This window comes from Marmota flaviventris, chromosome 13 (assembly GCF_047511675.1).
Source record: "Marmota flaviventris isolate mMarFla1 chromosome 13, mMarFla1.hap1, whole genome shotgun sequence".
In the NCBI taxonomy this organism is placed as follows: Eukaryota; Metazoa; Chordata; class Mammalia; order Rodentia; family Sciuridae; genus Marmota; species Marmota flaviventris.
Window position 1 is genome coordinate 98,769,746 of NC_092510.1, and position 19,261 is coordinate 98,789,006.

The 19,261-nt window shown below is 56.5% G+C and overlaps 2 protein-coding genes across 11 annotated transcripts in view; one reads left to right on the plus strand and one right to left on the minus strand.

Annotated features, from left to right (window-relative positions):
* The window catches only part of Usp20 (ubiquitin specific peptidase 20), a 39,819-nt gene extending 33,476 nt beyond the window's left edge, over positions 1-6,343 (plus strand). For 3 of the 4 annotated variants that reach the window (XM_027942888.2, XM_027942885.2, XM_027942895.3), the window contains exons 15-24: positions 313-346; positions 527-572; positions 701-881; positions 964-1,090; positions 1,238-1,407; positions 1,487-1,568; positions 2,328-2,436; positions 3,037-3,139; positions 4,415-4,486; positions 4,909-6,343. In XM_027942888.2, the coding sequence (XP_027798689.2) occupies positions 313-346; positions 527-572; positions 701-881; positions 964-1,090; positions 1,238-1,407; positions 1,487-1,568; positions 2,328-2,436; positions 3,037-3,139; positions 4,415-4,486; positions 4,909-5,069 (1,085 nt within the window). In that variant the 3' untranslated portion in view covers positions 5,070-6,343. The other variant, XM_027942903.2, reaches the window with a different exon arrangement.
* A 5,145-nt stretch (positions 6,344-11,488) lies between these two features.
* Fnbp1 (formin binding protein 1) overlaps positions 11,489-19,261 on the minus strand; it is a 105,573-nt gene continuing 97,800 nt past the window's right edge. For 4 of the 7 annotated variants that reach the window (XM_027942860.3, XM_027942851.3, XM_027942874.2 and 1 more), the window contains 2 exons: positions 18,362-18,520; positions 15,287-16,173 (listed from right to left, as the gene is read on the minus strand). In XM_027942860.3, the coding sequence (XP_027798661.2) occupies positions 15,959-16,173; positions 18,362-18,520 (374 nt within the window). In that variant the 3' untranslated portion in view covers positions 15,287-15,958. Of the gene's footprint in view, positions 14,661-15,286; positions 16,174-17,833; positions 18,521-19,261 lie in introns of those variants that run through there. The other 3 variants (XM_027942866.3, XM_071601053.1, XM_071601052.1) reach the window with 2 other exon arrangements.

Consider the following 19,261-nt stretch of genomic DNA (forward strand, 5'->3'; position numbering starts at 1 on the left):
GAGTCAGTGCAGGAGCCGAAACCTAGCTCTGCGACCCCACTCTGAGTCTGTGTGCCCAGGTGTGAGGTGCAGGAGGCCCTGGGAGCATGGAAGATTTGGACACTTTCTGGCTTTAATGTTGCAGTTCCTTCTCATTTTGCCCTTTGGCTTCTAACTTTGGTTTTAGAGATGTCTGTCCGGAGTTTCAGTGTTTCCAGGGAGATTCACTTTTCCCCTGAGCCTCCCTGGGGTGCGGCCTCTCCGCACTCTGGGTTAGGGCTTTCCTCCTCTCCGTTGCCCGCTGCCACCCTACCCTCTGCTCTTGTGTTGCAGGTGACAACATGTACAGCTGCGAGCGGTGTAAGAAGTAAGCCCGGGCCTGGGGCTTCCCCAGCTCCCGTTCCCAGTCCTCCCGCCTCGACACTTCCCTGCCCACCCCAAGGGAGCCCCGTCCTGGCTTCCAGAGTGACCGGGTGGGGGACTGCCTAACGGGGCCCTCTGCGCCCCATGAGACGCTGACTGTCACTCCCTCGTGCCTCCTCCCCAGGCTGCGGAACGGCGTGAAGTACTGTAAAGTCCTCCGGTTGCCCGAGGTGAGCGAGTGGCTGGGGCTTGGCCACTATGACACTATGGCGGCACCTGGCTGCTAGCAGTGTCCCACGAGGGCCAGCTCCCTTCTTGCTCAGGAGCTTCTGTGTCCATGCCTGCCCTCTGCCCTCAGATCCTGTGCATCCACCTGAAGCGCTTCCGGCATGAGGTGATGTACTCCTTCAAGATCAGCAGCCACGTCTCCTTCCCCCTGGAGGGCCTCGACCTGCGTCCCTTCCTGGCCAAGGAATGCACGTCCCAGATCACCACCTACGACCTCCTCTCGGTCATCTGCCACCACGGCACGGCAGGCAGTGAGTGGCAGCCCTGCGGCCGGCCCCTCCCCTTGCTGTGCCCGCCTCCTGCAGGCCCTGTGACCTGCTGCTCTCCCTCCAGGTGGACACTACATCGCCTACTGCCAGAATGTGATCAACGGGCAGTGGTACGAGTTTGATGACCAGTACGTCACCGAGGTGCATGAGACGGTGGTGCAGCATGCCGAGGCCTACGTGCTCTTCTACAGGTGGGCGGGACCCATGCCGGGCCTCTGAGCTGGGCCTGTGGTCAGGCACCCTGGGCCACGGAGGGGACTTGAGTGCCTGCACAGCCCCACCAGGCCCAGGCCTGGCCCAGGCTGCTGCTTACCCTGCCCCTTCCCCCCGCGCCCCAGGAAGAGCAGCGAGGAGGCCGTGCGGGAGCGGCAGCAGGTGGTGTCCCTGGCGGCCATGCGGGAGCCCAGCCTGCTCCGGTTCTACGTGTCCCGAGAATGGCTCAACAAGTTCAACACTTTCGCCGAGCCAGGGCCCATCACCAACCAGACCTTCCTCTGCTCCCATGGAGGTGAGTTGCCCACCCGGGGGACGCCGGCACGGTGGGTGGGCCGAGCCCCAGCCCTACTTCCCTGTGCCTCCCTCCGCAGGCATCCCACCCAACAAGTACCACTACATTGATGACCTGGTGGTCATCCTGCCCCAAAACGTCTGGGAGCACCTCTACAACAGGTGAGGGGCAGGGGAGGGCGGCCGGGGCCCAGCTGGCCTACAGGGGCAGTGTGCAGCAACCCTGTTCTGTGTTTCTTAGTGCAAAGGACGCCTGGTCTGGGGGTGCAGTCCCTCCCTGCCCTCAGAGGGGACAGGAGACTGGCCCACACAGAGGCAGGTGTGTTCTTCCACCCCACAGAAGCCTGCCTCTGTCTCAGGGGTGTAGGGACTGACAGCAGGGCCAGCTGCCCCAGCCAAGGAGCTCCCAGGGCCACTGCCATCAGGACCAAGAGCAGCAGCTCTCCCACTGCAGCCCAGCCCTGCCCAGGCCCCTCTGCAGCCGGTGGTGGTGTGGTCAGCTGTCCCTGCCCTGCCCCCCATTGGGTCAGCTTGGCCACATCTGTCCGAGGGTCAAAGCCACCTTCCCCCTGCCCAGCTGCCAGTAAGGGGGTCAGAAACTCACAGGGAGATGTGTCCCTTGATCCTGTGGGATCCCTTGGGCCAGGGACATCTCCTGTGTCCTGCAGCCTCCCTACGATGGTGCCGCAGGGTCCAGTTGGGGCAGCTCCAGGCCCACAGCACCAGCCCAGAGGAAGCAGGGCCAGGCCACCCAGTCTGCGGGCTGCGCTCTGCCGGGCCGGGCCGTTGTCGCCATGCTGCACACAGCTGGCGAGGGGTGTGGCGCCCAGGCGGGTGTGAGGAGAGCCAGGGAGGGCGCGCCCTCTGCCTGTGCTGCCACCGCCCCCTCCTCAGGGCCGCATCTCTCCTTCCGGAGTGTAGGTTCGGGGGCGGCCCTGCCGTGAGCCACCTGTACGTGTGCTCCATCTGTCAGGTGGAGATCGAGGCCCTGGCCAAGCGCAGGCGGATGGAGATCGACACCTTCATCAAGGTGCCACGGGCACGGGTGGCCTGGGGAGCACTGTGGATGTGGCTCACTGTGTTCAGTCCCCAGCACCAAAAAGAGAAAAGCGATACTGTTAGGGGACTGGGCTGTGGCTCAGTGACAGAGCACCTGCTTGGCACACGTGAAGCCTAGATTCCGTCCCCAGCACTGCAAAACACAAGTGCTGTCATGTGACAGAGCGGATATGAGCAAAGAGACGCACCTGCTGGGCTAGCACTCGGCCTCCAGCTGCGTCCCAGCCCCAGGAAGCAGTTCTTGAAAAGCGAGGCGCTAAGCAACTCAGTGGGACCTGTCTCTAGATAAAATACAAAACAGGGCTAGGGCGTGGCTCAGCGGCCGATGCCCCTGAGGTCAGTCCTCGGTGCCCCAAAAGGAAAACTATCAGGTCTTGAGATTCACCAGTGTAACCAGCAGTCAGCGGCCTGGTGGGGGACGTTCCAGGACGTGCTCATTGAGCTTGTCCAGGAGTCATGGATTCCCACCTCCCGTGTCTGGTGGTGTCACGGACTGGGGTGGAGGTGGGGCAGGGCGTTGGGACACCATCCAGGGAGGGGCAGCTGACCAGCCTTGCCCTCCGCCCTGCAGCTGAACAAGGCCTTCCAGGCTGAGGAGTCTCCGGGCGTCATCTTGTGCATCAGCATGCAGTGGTTCCGGGAGTGGGAGGCCTTCGTCAAGGGGAAGGACAGCGGTGAGTAGAGCCACCTCCACACCTAGCACTGGCCACCTGCAGAGGCTGTGGGAGGCGAGGTGGCTGCCAGTCAGGGAAGGTGCCCAGGGTCTCTGTTGCCCCCTCCAGTGGGGAGCGGAGGACACAGGTGAACTGCCCTCCCCGTCACACTGCCCCCTCCTCTACCGACACCCAGGACTGTGGCCCTTCCTCCTGCAAGGCCAGTCCTGGAAGTCCCTTGGCCCTTGCCAATGCATTGTCTCAGACTCTCAGGAAAGGCTCTGCTGTTGTCTGACCCTTCAGATCTACAGAGGTAGAAACAGACCCTTGACCAGGGGGTTCCCAGGTTCCCACTGTCCCTAGCAAAGAGCAGGAAGGCCAGACCTTGGCCTGGATGTGGATGCCCTTGCCTCCCTCAACCCACCCTTGTACCCCAGATCAGCCATGGGGGCCTGGCAGGGTCAGCAGAGTCAGTGGATCCTTGCACTGGGCGTTTGGCCCCTGGGAGCACCAGCACCCATCAGGGCTCAGGAGGGCGGTGTCTTGCTGCCTCACAGCCCGACCCCCCACTGGTGGGGAGAGGGTGCCAGGGACACCAGCAGCTTCTAAATAGCAGCTGATTGCTATTTGGCCCAAAGACTCAGGCGTGGCTGGAGTTAGAACAAGGACGAGGAGGCCCAGCCCTGGCCTGGACACAGACCCTGCCGCCTGCCAGCTTCCACCCTGCATGGTGCTGACCAGGCCTCAGCTTCTGTCTGAGTGAAGTCCCGTCTCATGATTGCTGAAGGTTAAATGCAGTGATGAGACACAGGGAAGGGGATTCGGTGCCAGCTGCCACCAGAGATTAGGACATTGCCCACCCGCCGCTGACTGTTGCCCATGTGCTGGGGTCTGAAACGATTGTGTGTATCCTTGAAGTGCCCTCTGCCAGGTCCCAGGATGTTGGGGGCCCTTGGCTCACACTGCAGTCGAGGATCCTTTTCTACCCCAGCACCTCCCCTGTTAAGTGCTCTAAGGTGGCTGGCTTGGTGGCGCATGCCTGTGATCCCAGCATTTAGGCGGCTGAGGATCGAGAGCAGCCAACTTAGTGGGCAACTTAGTGAGACTCTGGGTGTACTCGGCGGTGGAACCCCAATTCCCAGTACTGGGGGGAAAAACAGATTCCGAGCTGTCTGGAGGCTCAGGCTCGGGGCGGCCTCTGTAGGACACAGGTGTCAGAGCCTCACTGGAGAAGGCTATGTCATCCGCAGGGCCACCCCCACTCCCAGTGCTGAGTCCACACCCTCTCTCCTCTAGAGCCTCCTGGGCCCATTGACAATAGCAGGATCGCACAGGTCAAGGGCAGTGGTCACGTCCAGTTAAAGCAGGGTGAGTCTCCTGGCTCCAGGCCCAGCTAGGCCCCTGTCCCTCCTGACTGCCAGGTGGTTTCCTAGTCTGGGTCCCCCCAGGAGCTCCCTTGCCACCTGTCTCAGAGTTGGGCTGTTCTCCCACCCAAGTGGAGACCACGGGGAGGGTGTGGGTCCCCCAGGCCCCTCCCCCACTCTGCCTCTTCTGCTTCCTGCTGGCTTGTCCCACCCTGTTCTTTTATCAACCCCACCCTGGGACACAAGGGGCTGCAGGCAGAGGTGTGTCCTCTGGGGCCCTTGGTAAAACAGTGTCCTGTGGACAATCCTGCGATTTCCGCTTGATGGCTTTGGGAAACACTGAGGTCGTCACCAGCAACGATGGTTTCCCTCAGGCCTTGGGCTTGAGCCCCAGCCCCTGCCCAGGTGTGCCCCTTTGTCCTGCAGGGGCTGACTATGGACAGATTTCTGAGGAGACCTGGACGTACCTGCACCATCTGTATGGGGGTGGCCCTGAGATTGCCATCCGGCAGAGCGTGGTCCAGCTGCAGGACCCCGAGACCTTGCATGGGGAACAAAAGATCGAAGCCGAGACGCGGGCCGTGTGACTTGGTGGCCAGGCCGTAAGTCCTGGCGGCCGGCCCCTCCCCTCTAAAACCCTCCCTGAGTCTCTTGGAGGGGTCCTGCCCTGCTGAGCTGGCTGTTCCCACAGGCCACAAGCCCTCCCCGCGGGGACATGTGCCCACAGAGGCCGCGTGGTGGCCACCAGCTGCGTGTGGTGGTGTCGGTGGCTCATAGCTCTAGTGCTGCCCCTAGGAATACACCCACTCTGCTGTCTCAGTGGCCGAGACTCTGGGTCTTTGTCCTGGCAGTGCCCACGCCAGTCACTGTCATCGTCGTCCCCAAACCTTCCCTCTTGCTAGCTCAGGTCCAGCTTTTCCTTGGAGCCCAGTGCTGCCCCTCAGCCAGAGGCTGGCGCCTGGACAGGGGCGGAGTGGCTGCCGCCTCCCAGCGCCCAAAAGCACAGAGGGAGGAGGCCACGGCGGAGAGTGGAGGAGCCAAGGCTCGGGACCGAGGGGCTTCTGCGTGCCTCCCTGCCGGCCACCTCACCCTGCACCCGGTTGTCATCAGCGGCCCCTGGAGTCTGGGCCGCTCTGGTGCATCCTGCAGACTGCTTGCTGGCGCTTGGGACCGAGCGGGGAGCTCTCCGCTGGCAGTTGCTGGAGGCGGCCGTCCCTCACTGACGTCCTGCCCACCATCGGTGTGGCTCGCCTCTGGTTCAGCCCTCAGCCTCACGAATGCCAAGCTGCCACCAGGGCCTGGACGGTGTCACCGGAATGCCTCACGCAGTGTGTCTGCTGCTGGCACAGCTCCAGGAGGCCTAGAGCGAGCGCCAGCCCTTCCCCAGCCCCGGCCCCAGGCCCCACCAGGGAGGGCGCGGGGCTGCTCACACAGGAAGGTCCCTCTGCGGGCCTGGCAAGGCTGTTCCTCCCTCTGGGGGCATGAAGTCCCCTGGCTGCAATAGCTGGACCAGGTGTACACCCTGTTGGGGTCGGAGCACAGGGAGGGCTCAAAGCAGGGGTCCTGGGACCAAGTCCCTCAACTGTGGCCTGCCCAGGGAGCCCTGGCAGCGACCTGGTGGAGCCCAGACTTTACTGCTGGGGCCTGGGTTCACCCGCTCTGTCCCTTCACACCCAGACAGAGCAGCTGCTGCTGGGCCTGTGAAGTCACCAGGCTTTGAAAGCTGCTGCCGCTGTCGCCACGGGCCCTGTGCCCGCGCTGCACCCTCGAGATGTGGGGGCCACTGTGCAGGCCGTCACCTGGCCCGTGTGTGGCCAGTGTGCGTTCAGGATGTCATAATAAACACATGTGCCCACAGCCACCTCTGCCTTTGCCACAGTCATTTCTGTCCCTTGAGGGAAAGTGAAACTGGCTGCCATATGGAGGGTTGTGGGTCCTCGCAGGCCCCTGGAGCCCAGGTGACTAAAGTGGTGAGTGACCAGGCACAATAGGAGCAGTGCCCATGGCTGCCTGAGGCCCGAGGCTGCAGGAGGTGGCAAGGGGGCACACCACGGGTGAGTGGGTCCAGCGGTGGCCGGGGGCCAGCGGGCGGCTGTGGAGTAGCAGCCAGCGGAAGCTGCCTCTCCACCACCCCGGCCCCAGCTGCAGGCCCTTCCCGAAGCCTGAGGCTCCATCTCCACGACCTCTGGAGTCTGCCCTGGAGTTTGGGTGGGTTGTTTTTACTGTGGAGACTTCCCTGGGGAGAGAAAGGCTTGAGATTTCTATAAATTACTCAAAACATGTGCCCATGGGCTGGGGTGAAGCTCGGGCTAAAGCACGCGTGCGGCAAGCACAGGGCCCTAGGTTCAGTCCCCAGCACCCAACAAACAGAGCTCCCGTGCTCTGCCAGAGGCCTTCCCTGTTGAAGGTGGAGGACGGGAGTGGAAAGGCTGCGGAGGGCTGGTTTATTTCAGTGGGTGGAGACGCTCCTTCTCCTGTGGCAGCGAGGTGAGCCAGACGTGGATAGGTACCAATTTGCCTTAAAACGTTTCCTATATATTTTCCCTGAAATATCCAGCTTTTAAGGGGCTCGGTCAGAGCTGGACATGGAATCTGAAGACAGAGCGGAGTCCGTGCTTGTTCACCTCAGCTGGGTGGAGACAGGAAGTGCTCAGTGCCTGGGGAGGCCGGTCCAGGCTTCTTTCCCATGCACTGTCCCCAGAGATGGCTCCTGGAGACAGCCTGGGAATGGCTGCTTTGGTGCCATTTATCTATCTATTTATTTATTTATTTATTGGCACCAGGGACTGAACTCAGGGGCACTCGACCACTGAGCCACAACCCCAGCCCTGTTTTGTATTTTATTTTTTAAATATATTTTTTTTTAGTTTTAGGTGGACACAATATCTTTATTTTATTTTTATGTGGTGCTGAGGATCAAACCCAGGGCCTCATGCATGCCAGGCGAGTGCACTACCACTTGAGCCACATCCCCAGCCCCGTTTTGTATTTTAGCACCTCGCTGTTGCTGAGGCTGGCTTTGAACTCACGATCCTCCTGCCTCAGCCTCTGGAGCTGCTGGAATTACAGGCCTGCACCACCGCGCCTCGCCCTTTATTTTTTTATGTAGAGACAGGGTCTCGCCAAGCTTGAGGCTGAACTTGGAACTTCTTGCCTCAGCCTCCCGTCATCAGTGCCTTTTAAAGGAGCCAGAAGCCACCCCTGCCAAAGGGCCCTGTGTGTGGGTGTGCAGCTTGTCCACCAGCCTGCGGCTCTGCTCCAGACCTGCATCAGGGCTTCTGCCATGTGCAGCTTCCCTACTGCTCTTCCTACTGCCGATCTGTTTTATTTATTTATTTATGGTGCCCTGACTGAACTCAGGGACACTCAACCACTGACCACTATCCCCAGTCCTCACTGAGTTGCTCAGCACCTCTCCATTGCTGAGGCTGGCTTTGAACTCTCAACCCTCCTGCCTCAGCCTCCCAAGCTGCTGGGATTACAGGTGTGCACCACTGCGCCCAGCCTCTGTTCTGTTTTAAATTTGGTACAAACATGAATCACCTTGAGAACCTGTCCCACCTTATTTTAACCCTGGGCACCCCGGGATGTAAGTGGGTTTTGGCTCCCTCCTCCCTCCCTCCCTCCCTCCATTGTTCACAGTCCCAAGGGCAGAGGGTGGGGAAGGGATCAGTGCCTTCAGAGAAAGCTTGAAAAAGCAGAATGCATTTTGGGGGAAGGTACCAGCCCCAGGGACGCGTTAGGGCGCAGCCTCCAGTCTTCCCATTGGTTTGACACCAACATCCAGTCCTGATGAAGGGGGTCTGGAGACAGGGACTGGGACAGGGTTCTGAAGAGTCCGGCCAGGGCTCTGCCCGGGGCAGTCAGAGGGCACTGGTCCTTGAGCACCAGGGCACTGAGCTGTCCTGGGAAGGCCCTCCTAAGCTACTTCCAGAAGCCCAACAGAAAATGAATCCCCGCAGCTTTCATGACCCATTACTGCAGAGGACAAAAGGGGCCTTTTAACTTCAGTGTCCTTTTGTGGCCCTGCGGTGTCCCTCACTGATTTCACTCACTATAACCACCTGGGAGGAGAAGTGCTTAAGTCGGGGCCTGAGTGAGCCCTCGATACCCTCTGGAGCCACATAGAGGGGCTGCTCAGTGCCGGTGGCCTTTGCAGGTCTTGTCAGAGGACAGACAGACAGACACCAGCGGTGGGAATGTGAGGTGAAGGGAATGATTCTGCACGTGCGCCCACCGTGCGGACCCCCACATGCTTTCTTTTCCAAGAAGTAATTTGTCCACGGCCCTGCCTGACCTCAGTGGACGGGCTCTGTCACCTTCCTCAGCAAACTATCCGTTATCTGCAGGAGGAATTTAGGTCTGAAATGTCAATAAGAAGAACACAAATTACCCTGAAGGGAGGACTTTTGTGACCCTGTCACAGACCAGATCCCGGATTTCTGGGAGATAAGGATAATTTCCCCTAAGTGTAAAATTGGTAACAGATTCCGGTTAGAACAGGTCCACATGGGCCAAAGTGACCTAGAGTGGTCATGGCAGTGGGGACTTGAAATCTGATGTCATCCTGCTGTCAGTCAAAAGTCAAGAGGTGGACTGGGTGGGACTCTCTGGAAGGGGGCATGCCGTCCCTCTCCTCTCTGAGAGGACCCACCCTCTCCTTGAGAGTGTCCCTTTCCCGTGCCTCCCTCACGCCTGTCACTCTATGTGCTGCGTCCAGACTTTCTAACTTGATGCCAAGAATCGGAGCCGCCTCAGTTTCCCAGAAGTTTCCAGCCCCGTAACAGTCTCAGAAGAAAGGACAGCAGAGGCCAGGGAGGACATGTTCCACCTGGACATTGGCCCCTCGAAGCCAAGCCCCTGCAGTTGTCGACATTAGCTGGTTCTGCCCTGAGACCCACATGGTCCACCCTTGGCAGCCGACCTCCTTGTCCCTTGGTGGTCACCATTTCAGAACCAGTCTGTCTGTCTGCCTTCTGCCTCCTCCCTCTCTCCCTCCTCGGCCTGCCTCCCTGCCCACTGGTTCCATCCTGTCTCCTGGTCAGGGATACTCCGGCACTCTGCCTTCTGCTTCCACTAGAGGTCGTCACCGGCCCTGTTGACCTAGGGCTGGGTGTGGCCCAGGCAGGTGGGGGTGACTGAGGTGGCCTTGCGGCTGGTATTTCTAGACCTACCAGAGGAACCTGGTGCACAGGTTCCGGCCCCCCGCCCCAAGCCTCTGAGTCAGGAGTTTCTGGCTGTTGGGAACCACGGCTTCAAGAGGCCCCGGATACTGCAGAATACAAATGATCCTGCTGTTTCCAACCCATGTGAGGCAGAGCTCCCCACAGGGGCTAGAGGTGCGGCCAAAGCCCAGGCCACTGAAGCAGCTGCTAGCGGCAGAGAGAACAGAGCTGCCCCCGCCCCCGACCACAGCTGTCAGAGCCTCCAAGATACAGCCAGGCCCGAGAGCTGCCCGAAATGTCCTTCCTCAAGCCATCTTTTGCTGACAACCTAGATGGCAGGGTGGCTGCAGACTCCCTGGACCCCCCATCTGCTCGGTCTCACTGGGAAACCTGCATTCCCAATTGCTCGGAGGTTTGGGACCAGCCTTGGAGGCAGGTCCCACTCTGGAAGCTAGTTATGTGCACTGAGGGGAGGAGGCTGAGTGTGGCTCTTATGACCTCCCTCCTGCCCATCAGGGATCAAAGTTACTTGGCATTGGCAGGTATGCTCTGGTCACACTTAGTGTAGCTCAGCAGGTGGACACTCTCCCCTGGTGGATAACTGTCTTTTTAAAACAGCCCTAAAAAGTCTCAGGAAACGGGGTGCAGTGGCAAATGCCTGTAATCCCAGTGATTCAGGAAGTGGGGGCAGGAGGATCAAAAGTTGGAGGCCAGCCTCACCAACTTAGTGAGGCCCTCAGCAATCTAGTAAGACTCTATCTCACAATAAAAAATAAAATAAGGGCTGGGGTTGTAGCTCGGTTGGTAGAACGCTTGCCTAACACATGTGAGGCACTGGATTTGATCCTCAGACCCACATAAAGATAAAATAAATAAAAATATTATGTCATCTACCACAAAAAAAATATTAAAAAAAATAAAATGAGTGTTCCTAGTTTCAATCCCCAGCACCAAAAATAAAGATAAAAAGGAAACAGCCTGTCGTGCTGGCGAACCCCTGTGATTCCAGCAACTAAGGTAGGAGGATTGCAGGTTTGAGGCCAGCCTCTACAACTTAGTGAGACTCTGTCTCAAAATAAAAATGGCTGGGAATGTAGCTCTTTGGGATTGCACCCGTGGGTTCAACTCCCAGATCCCTTCCCCCCCAAAAAAAACCAAAAAACCCAAACCCTTCGGAAACAAGCCTGGGATACAGCCCAGTGGTGTAGTACTTGCCCAGCATGCAAGAAGCCTTAGGTTCCATCCCAGTACGGGGATGGGGTGGGGGACTTTAGGAAACAGGTGTGGGCATGAACCAGTCATCTCACCACCCCAACCCAAAGGTAGGGGTGAAACTCTCAAAGCTGGCTGTGCACCAGGGCCTCACGCCACAGCCCGCCCATGGGTGCAGGACACTAGGGTCCCCACCCTTCACAGTTTTCCCGAAACAGCTCAGCATGGCCTGCAGCTGTACAGAAACCTGCAATTCTGGCCAGGCCAACAGGAGGACCAGCTTGAGCACTTGTGACAGGGATCAGATCACTGACCCGTGAACTTGCTCTGACTGTCCCACCTCCCCCGCAGCAGGGTTCCTGAGTGGCTAGTACAGCTGCCCGCTGAATCTGCCCACAGAACGAAATTCCTACTTCCAGATCCTTGGGCCAGGAAATTCCTACTTCCCAGATCCTTGAGTCACGGAGAGGCCCGACTGCCCTCCCGGTGGGGGGAGGCACCTCCAGCTCAGGTCTCAAACCAGGCCTGAACAGCTGACTTAACTCTTGCCTCTCGGCCCAGGGGGCTGGTGACGGCACCAGAGCTTCTCTGACTGGGTCATCTCTCGGTGCAACAAAGGAGTCCAAGGATGCTACACCAGAAGCTACACTTTATTTAACATTTAGAAGATTAACATAGTTACAAGGTCAATGTGGGCCTTCCAATGGAAGCACTTTATTTGGTTTAATTCCATTTCCAGGGAAAAACAGGCAATTTCAGACCTTAACAGTGGCAAGGGGCGTTTACAACACTGAAATGCCTCCAAGTGTAGAGTAAGTGCACGCATGTGCGTGCACACACACACGCACACGCACACATACACACACATATACACACGCACACACAAGAAGGTGTAAAGGTGCTTGACATCGGGTTAAAACATAATTGTGGATTTTTTTTTTTTTGTACTGAGATTGAACTCAGGGTGCTTTATCTGAGCTCTATCTCCATCCCTTTTTAATTTTAAGACAGGGTCTCGCTAAGTTGCAAAGGCTGGCTTCAAACTTGCAATCCTCCTGCCTCAGCCTCCTGATTCAGGTGGTGTGCCCCACCCTGCCCGGCTAGGATCATTTTTTTCTTAATTTCTTTTTATTAGTTGTTCATTGACCTTTATTTTACTCATTTATTTATATGTGGTGCTGAGAATTGAACCCAGTGCCTCCCACATGCTAGAGAAGCGCTCTACCACTGAGCCACAACCCAGCCCCGGGCTTGGATCATTTTTAAAAATAACGTGTGGGGTGTTAAAGCACAGGAGGCAGAGCCAGTAAGAAACATGAAACCACAATTTCTGGAAAAATCCTTGCATTATCGTAACATTTTATGTTGTGTGAACTTTCTGATGACAGATGTTGCGGAAAAGCATCAGCGGCCCCTGTGCTGTATGGGTCACGCGGTGGCTGAGCCCGAGGCTGAGCAGGACAGACCCAGAGGAAGATCCCTGCATGTTTTCCCACGCCTCCCCCCACCTTGCCCCCGTCCTGCAAAGGAAAAACCTGGGTAAATGACAAGTTCCTCTCTTTCCCTTTGTCTTTAGGTCATTTTCAGAGCAAGTTTGATAAAAACGATCCATTTTTACCTTACCACACTGTATTCTAGCAACGACGGGCAGCAGGTGCCAGGGAGGAGGGCGGAGCACCCACATCTCTCCTCCATGGGAGCTGCCCCAAGGTCTCAGGGATGCTTTCGCAGTGGGATTCCCAGAGTAGACGGTAGGACCTCAGCATCACAGAATCCCAAGCCCGTTGGCACCTACGGCAAGGAGGCAGCCCCGGGGGACGGCATTGGAAAGTGCTCATTCTCCAGTCTTTGGGGGCACGGGTGGTACAGACAGGCCACAGAGCGCACGAGCACATCCTGTACTGGGTCTCGACATTAAAAGAACAAAGAACCACGCTGACACTTCACCCCCTACGTTGCAAGAAACGAATCTACCTCGACCGCGATGTGAAACGGCACGACGCACATGCATTACGGAGGCTCTAAAATCAGATTAAAAAAAATTAGCATCCTTGTGGAATGGTCAGTGGTCAGCCAGACTCGGCAAAGTCCAGGAGTCCCAGAGGTGCCGCCCGCCATGCAACGGCGGGGGTGGGGCTGCTGGGCGAGGGCTGGTCTGCAGCCGGGGCTGGGCCCTGACAGCGCTCACCTGCGGTCAAGCCACCCTCCCGCGCCCCCAGGCGTGGGCCGATTGGGCTGCCCACCCTGAGAGTGGAGGCCATGCTCCAGGTCCCCGGCCCTGGGCTCAGCCTCAGTTTTGGGGAACAGCGAGCCAGGGCTCCTGCTCCCCCTCCACTTGACCCTGACGCTGCTTCCTGGGGCTGCTCTTGCGGGCCTCTCCTTGCTGCAGTCTCCAGTCGCCAGGGGGACGGAGCTGCTGAGGCTGGTCCGCGGTCACCCCTGGTCTGCCCAGGGAGTCATCTCCTGGTTTCCAAGGAACAAATCACCAGCAGACAGGCCTGACTCCGAGGACCTGTCCTTTCCATCCCTGTCCCTGTGGCTCTTGCTAGGCTCCCTTGTCACGAACACCAAGAACTGTGGTGCCCCAGGTGAGCCCCGTGTACCAACCACACAGGACACTAGAGCGCGGCCCTCGCCCTTGGCGGGAGACACGGCAGGACTTGTTCCGCACCAAGGAAGAGGAGAAGCTGTGCTGCTAAGGCCTGAGTGGCCACAGGTTAGGTGACCACGGTTTCCCCCCTGAGATCCGAAAGGGGAGGGAGGAAACAGGTCCAAGGGCAAGTGCAGTGGCTGCCAATGGCCGGCAGAGCTCATGGACAAGGGCAGAAGCGGCGGCCACAGGGTCCCCAAAGGACCACGAGAGGCACCAGGTCTTTGGTGATGAATGCACTCAAGTCCTACAGTGCTACTCTTGGGATTCATGGGAAGAAGAGGAAGTTTCACTTTGCAATAATGAGCTACCAAAAGGAGAGTCACCCGGCCACCAAGTGCCACGCGTGGTCTGTAGTCATCAAGGATAGGAAGATGACCAGGAGGGGTGAACCAGGATGCCCCTTATCTAAGGTGGACATGGGTAGGACAAGCTGGGGTGGGCTTTCAGTGTGGACCTTCCTAGCCTCTGCAGACAGGGCACCAAACTGAAGTGTGTGTGTGTGGCTGGAGTGGGGGACATCCAAGTCCGACCCGAGGGTCCAGGAATTGTGGGCAGGGTCCATGTGGAGCACGAGGTGCCAGCCCACAATCAGGAAGGCACCTCTGGGAGAGGAAGCATCTGCTAATGTAAGACACCAGGGGACGCGTGGGTGACATGTGGTGCTCAGCCCACCCTGCGACTGCCCTGTCCTCCTTGTTCAGATTCTGTTACTCGCCCCAGGAGACCAGTGGCGAAGTTTTCACAAAAAGGCACAGTGTGAAATGACGAGGAGGCCAGGGCACCATGGGTGGACTGGGGCCCTGGACAGAGGGGAGGGGCGAGGTGGGCAGCATGCTGCCACCTTCTGGCCTGGGCACGTGGGGACTGGGGGGATGAGGATGACCCCTGCTGTGCGGTTGGGGACACCTGTCCCCTCCAGGCCACCAGCGTGGGCCTCAGGGCTGGCTGAGCCACAGTAGCATGCTGTAGGAAGGACAGGAGAGGCAGGCAGGGTGGCGGGGACAGGGCAGCAGGTGGGCGGGAGGGCGGCCCCCAGCAGGCCGGGCAGCGGGCAGCAGCGCGGGAGGCCTGCGGAGACAAGCGCCCGGCCACGGGGGGGCTCCTGGGAGGCTCGCCGCCGGTTGGTACTGGAACGCCACTTTAGGAATCTACAACACAAAAAGAGAAGAGAAAGCGCGTTAGAGAAGGTCGCGGCGAGAGGCGGGCACTTTGCAGTTCACTGCAAACTGCTCCGCCCTGGGCAGGGCGGGGCGGGGCTTGGGCAGCAATTGGTTATCAAGAGCGTCCTAGATAAGGAACTTTCACGGTTTTATCTCCAATCTTCAGCCAGTTTTACTTTGGGGTTAAGAGAAGCCCAAACCAGATCAAGCCCCCCCCCCCCCCCCCCCCCCGTCCTCCTCCAGCGGGCAGGGCCAGCCTTGGCTTCCAGGGGCCGCTCCCCAGCCCCCGAAAGCATCCTTCCCTGGATGGTGCCAGGAAGTGAGTCTATCAGATGGAAACTCTAGGTTCCTCAGTGAAAAGGAAACCTCGTCAATTAACAGTGAAAGTTCTTCATCACGAGGAGGCAGAGGAGACACAGAATGGGCTCGGGAGCCCTGAGGGACACACAAGGCAAGGAGCAGGGCAGATGGCACTGGAAGAGGAGGAGGAGGCAGAATTTTTAAAAAGCATTTGGCTGGAAAATTTCCCATTACTAACAATGAAAGAGTTAAATACTCATTACACAGAATAATTTTCTTGGAAAAAGAGAAAAATCACTTAAAATACACAACACTGAGAAAATATAACGTTTATTAGAGAGGCAGATATGAGGGGTACAACTAGAAGATGCCAGACAGATTCTTTTCTTTTAGGGTAAGAGAAAGAAACAATCATGTTGGCCGTATTCAATGCAACTTACTCAGAACCCAAGAGTCTATAAAAACTCAAGTGCGGAGCAGCCAGCTGGGGACCCAGCTGGGGCAAGAGTCCTGGGGCCTCCCCAGAAGTTATAAAAACAAAAGGTCATTAGGCAGCAGAATAAACGATAAAACAAACAGATAAAAGAGTAAGACATTAAAACAACTAATTCAAGGCATCCTTTTTAGTTTTTAAATTGCAGTATATACAAATAAATTCCTAGGTGGGGAGAATTATGGACATGTTTAACAGAAAGCAATTTTAAAAACACAAAATGCAACCACATAAGGAAATCCCAATCCAGTTGACCAATTTACTCTAGTCTAAATATTTTGGCAATTATTAAATAAGCACATCGTAGACACCACACACACACACACATACATACACACACACACACACACACAGAAAAGTGCACTGGTATTATTAAAAAGAAAACAACTGCTTTGAGGTTTGGTATCAGAAAGCAGGGGCTGCCCCAAACCACGGGCTGGGGAAGGACATGCCATGGACAGGGGCTGGACGTGTTGACCAGCATTTTTAACCTCTAGGGGCCTCTTTCCAATAAAAGGAGAAGATCATAAACAGCTGAGATTTTGCTGCTTTTATTTAAATGGCACACTGATGGGACGAAAACCAAGGGTACTTGGGGTGGAAATGAAAACTCTGACTCTTCGGCAATCGTTCCAATGTCTTCCAACATCACGCCCCGACAAAATGGAACCGAAACCACAATCTCCTTCTTGACTTCACCAGTGTGACCTAGGTTGATTTGCAATAAGTACTGAGGCGTAGATTTAGGCATTCAAACTGAACCCCCTCCCGGACCTGCGCTTTGCCTTGCAAGCCAACTGAGTTATTTCCAAATCAAGTCTGCACAACTCCAGGGTGGGGGTGGGGGGCCGCGAGTTCACTGAGTGGGATTGCAAGAGGCTAACACTGTCTGGCCCTGCTTTATTCGTTTTCAGTGTTCCTTGCTTTTGCTAGGAGCTCCTGGTCTGGACACAAGCTCAGCATGGGATGGAGGGGCAGAGGTTTTATGCCTAGGGGTCTCCGGGCTACCTGGTCACCTGAATGGAGCTGCTCACCTCACACTCACACCCACCCCTGGGTTTAAGGCTCTGCTGGTTTTCTCATGGCAGTACCTACAAAGCAGAACCGAAACCATTGCCCCAGAGAGGCCCCAGGGTGAGTGGCTTTATCAATGCTATGCCAGCTAAAGCTATTCGAAAGGAATTTGAACTACAAAGTCAATATATACATTGAAAAAGCCAGGTGAGCAGCCCGGCGTCCAGCCCGGGCCACCGACTGTCCCCGTGGCTACCGGGGCACACTGGGTGAAAGGCACAGGGATCTCTTTACACTGTCTTTGCAACTGCCTGGGACTCTGTCATTATTTCCAAAAAAAAAAAAAAAAAAAAAAAAGATGTCTTTAAAAAAATCAGGTTGTCACTAAGTAAAGATCACTCAATTCCAATTTGGTGGCCCTTGTGAAATATAAGTGAAGTTGCTGCTGGAATCTTGGAACACAGCAGCTCCTGCCGGGTCCTGGACCTGCAGCTGCAGGGCAGAGCTTCAGGGCTGGGGGTGCGGCTCAGAGGCAGAGCACCTGCTTAGCATGCAGGAGGCCCCGAGCTCCAGGTTAGAACAACAACAACAAAAAAAGCTCTAAATTGACTTCAGCTTATAAAGTGAGCCCACCCTGCAGAGGCAAGGATCCAACTCCCTCCTTCAAAGTAGAAAGATATAAATAAATACATTTCAAAGTCAAATCCAAAGAGAACTTTACCCGGATGCTTTCATTCTGACCCATTTACAGCTGGTTCTCGGGGGCCTTTGGGGCGGATTCTCACAGCGGGCACAATTAATCACAGGACTTGGTATGCATGGAACCAACATCACTACCCGCCCTCCCGCCTCCGTGCCAACTTAAAAATGCAAATTCCCGCATGGCCCAGATTCCTTTAAAATGGTGGCAACAGTCAATCATATGAAATGAGCCAGAAATTCTAAAACCATTGCCCTTACATTGAAACTTTGGGTTCTTCCAGATGCCAATGACTTAAACACCCCCCTCCCCACAGTTTCCACTTTGAAAAGGACTGTCTTGAGGTCCCTGTGCAGCAGTGGCTCTATTTCTAGCCCCTCCTGGGCAACGTGAGCTGCTGCTGCAAACCCAGAAACAGAACCTGGCGGGAGCAGGCGAGGCACGGGCATCGCCCGCCCTTGAGAAGCTCATCTGGCCAGGACAGCGCTGGCACCTCGGTCAGCTGTCACCGGGGCAGAGCCTGGAGGCCAGATTTCCTTTGTTTTTTGAGGACCATGTAGACATAAAAGCTCAGGAGGACCTGACAGCAATGTAACCACATTCAAGTGAAAATACATGCGCTCGGGCCAATATAAGAACCTCATGACCTCTGTATTAGGGAGGGAAGATTTTATTTGTGACTTTCCCCCTGGACAGACTATGACTCAACAAACTAGCATAGTTGCATTTATCAAGTTACAGTGAGGCTCACATCCTCCTGCAAGGCCATCCAGGGCAGACACCAGATAGCAACAAGCCATCCGAGGCCCTCTGGTGCCTCGTGATGTGTGTGGACTTTTTAATTGAGAAATATTAATTAAAAGCTTGAAGGCGACTTTTTTTTTTTTTTCTCATTATCTACAGATGCTGCCAAAAGGAGGAATGTATTATCAGGTTTCAAGTGACACAGATATAAGTTGGCAGTTGGCAGCTTCACACAAAATCTCATCAGCAAGTGAAACTTGATTTTAGCCAAAGCTGAGACAGACAAGGAGACTCGGCGTGCGGGGCCCACGGTCCGCCGTGCCACCCCGCCATGCATCCGGTCCTCTGCGGGGCTGCCTGTAACAGTCACGGTTGTGGGGAGGGGCAACTCCAAGTTTTAAAAAAGTTTTAAGTGGTATTAAATATAAGTCTTAGCACCTTTGGCATTTTTGTCCAAATAGACTTCGACGTATGAGGTGGGGACATAGCCCTCTTCGTCCTCGTTCCTCCGGATGCGGGTCCACCCATCGCCCTTGTCTTCCTCTATGACGTACAGGATTTCTCCTTCAATTACGGAAATGGTTCCTTCATTCTGACCTGCAGAGGCAACATAGCAACACTTTAGATTTCTTGTTGAATCCCAACAGAAAGCCAGTGGGACCTTGGCCGTGGAAGGCAGTAGGCGTCAGTTCGGGGTCAGTTCGAAGGCCATCCCCTTAGACCTCCTGTACACAAGGTCCCTCAAAGCTGACCCCGAATGCTCTCCTCCCACCTAGAGACCTTCTGGGTCTTCCCCCCCCCCACCCCACCCCCGTCCATCTCTGCACGGAGCCCCTTTCTGCTCCTCCCCCTCCTGGTCCTCCCCCTCCCCCTCCGGGCTTTCTCTTGGTGACCGTACCCTGACTCCGACTCCCTTGCCACAGTGTCCTCACGTCTCCTACGCAGGCTTTTTCCTGCGGCTACAGTTCCACCTGTCCTGCCCTCTGCAGCAAGCTCCCTCTGGCTGTGGCCCTGGCCCCGGGGAACCTGCGGCCACTCGGCTCCTGCTCCTCCCTCCCCATCCCGCTGGACACCCCGCGGTCCTGGCGGCAGGGCTGGGGAGTGCCTCTCATTTCCTCTCCTCTTGGTTCCTGAGTCTGAGCAGCCTGTCCACGGCAACCTCTCTGTGTCCACTTGCTAAGATCAATTACAAAAGGCCAGCCACCGAGGTCCAGGCGGTTTTCTGAAAGACCAATAGCTTAGGGACCTGTTGGTAGGGTGACAGGGTGGATTGGAGGCGGCATGGCAAGCAACAGCGGAAATGGTGAATCTGGTGCTTCTTTCTCATTTTGTAAACAT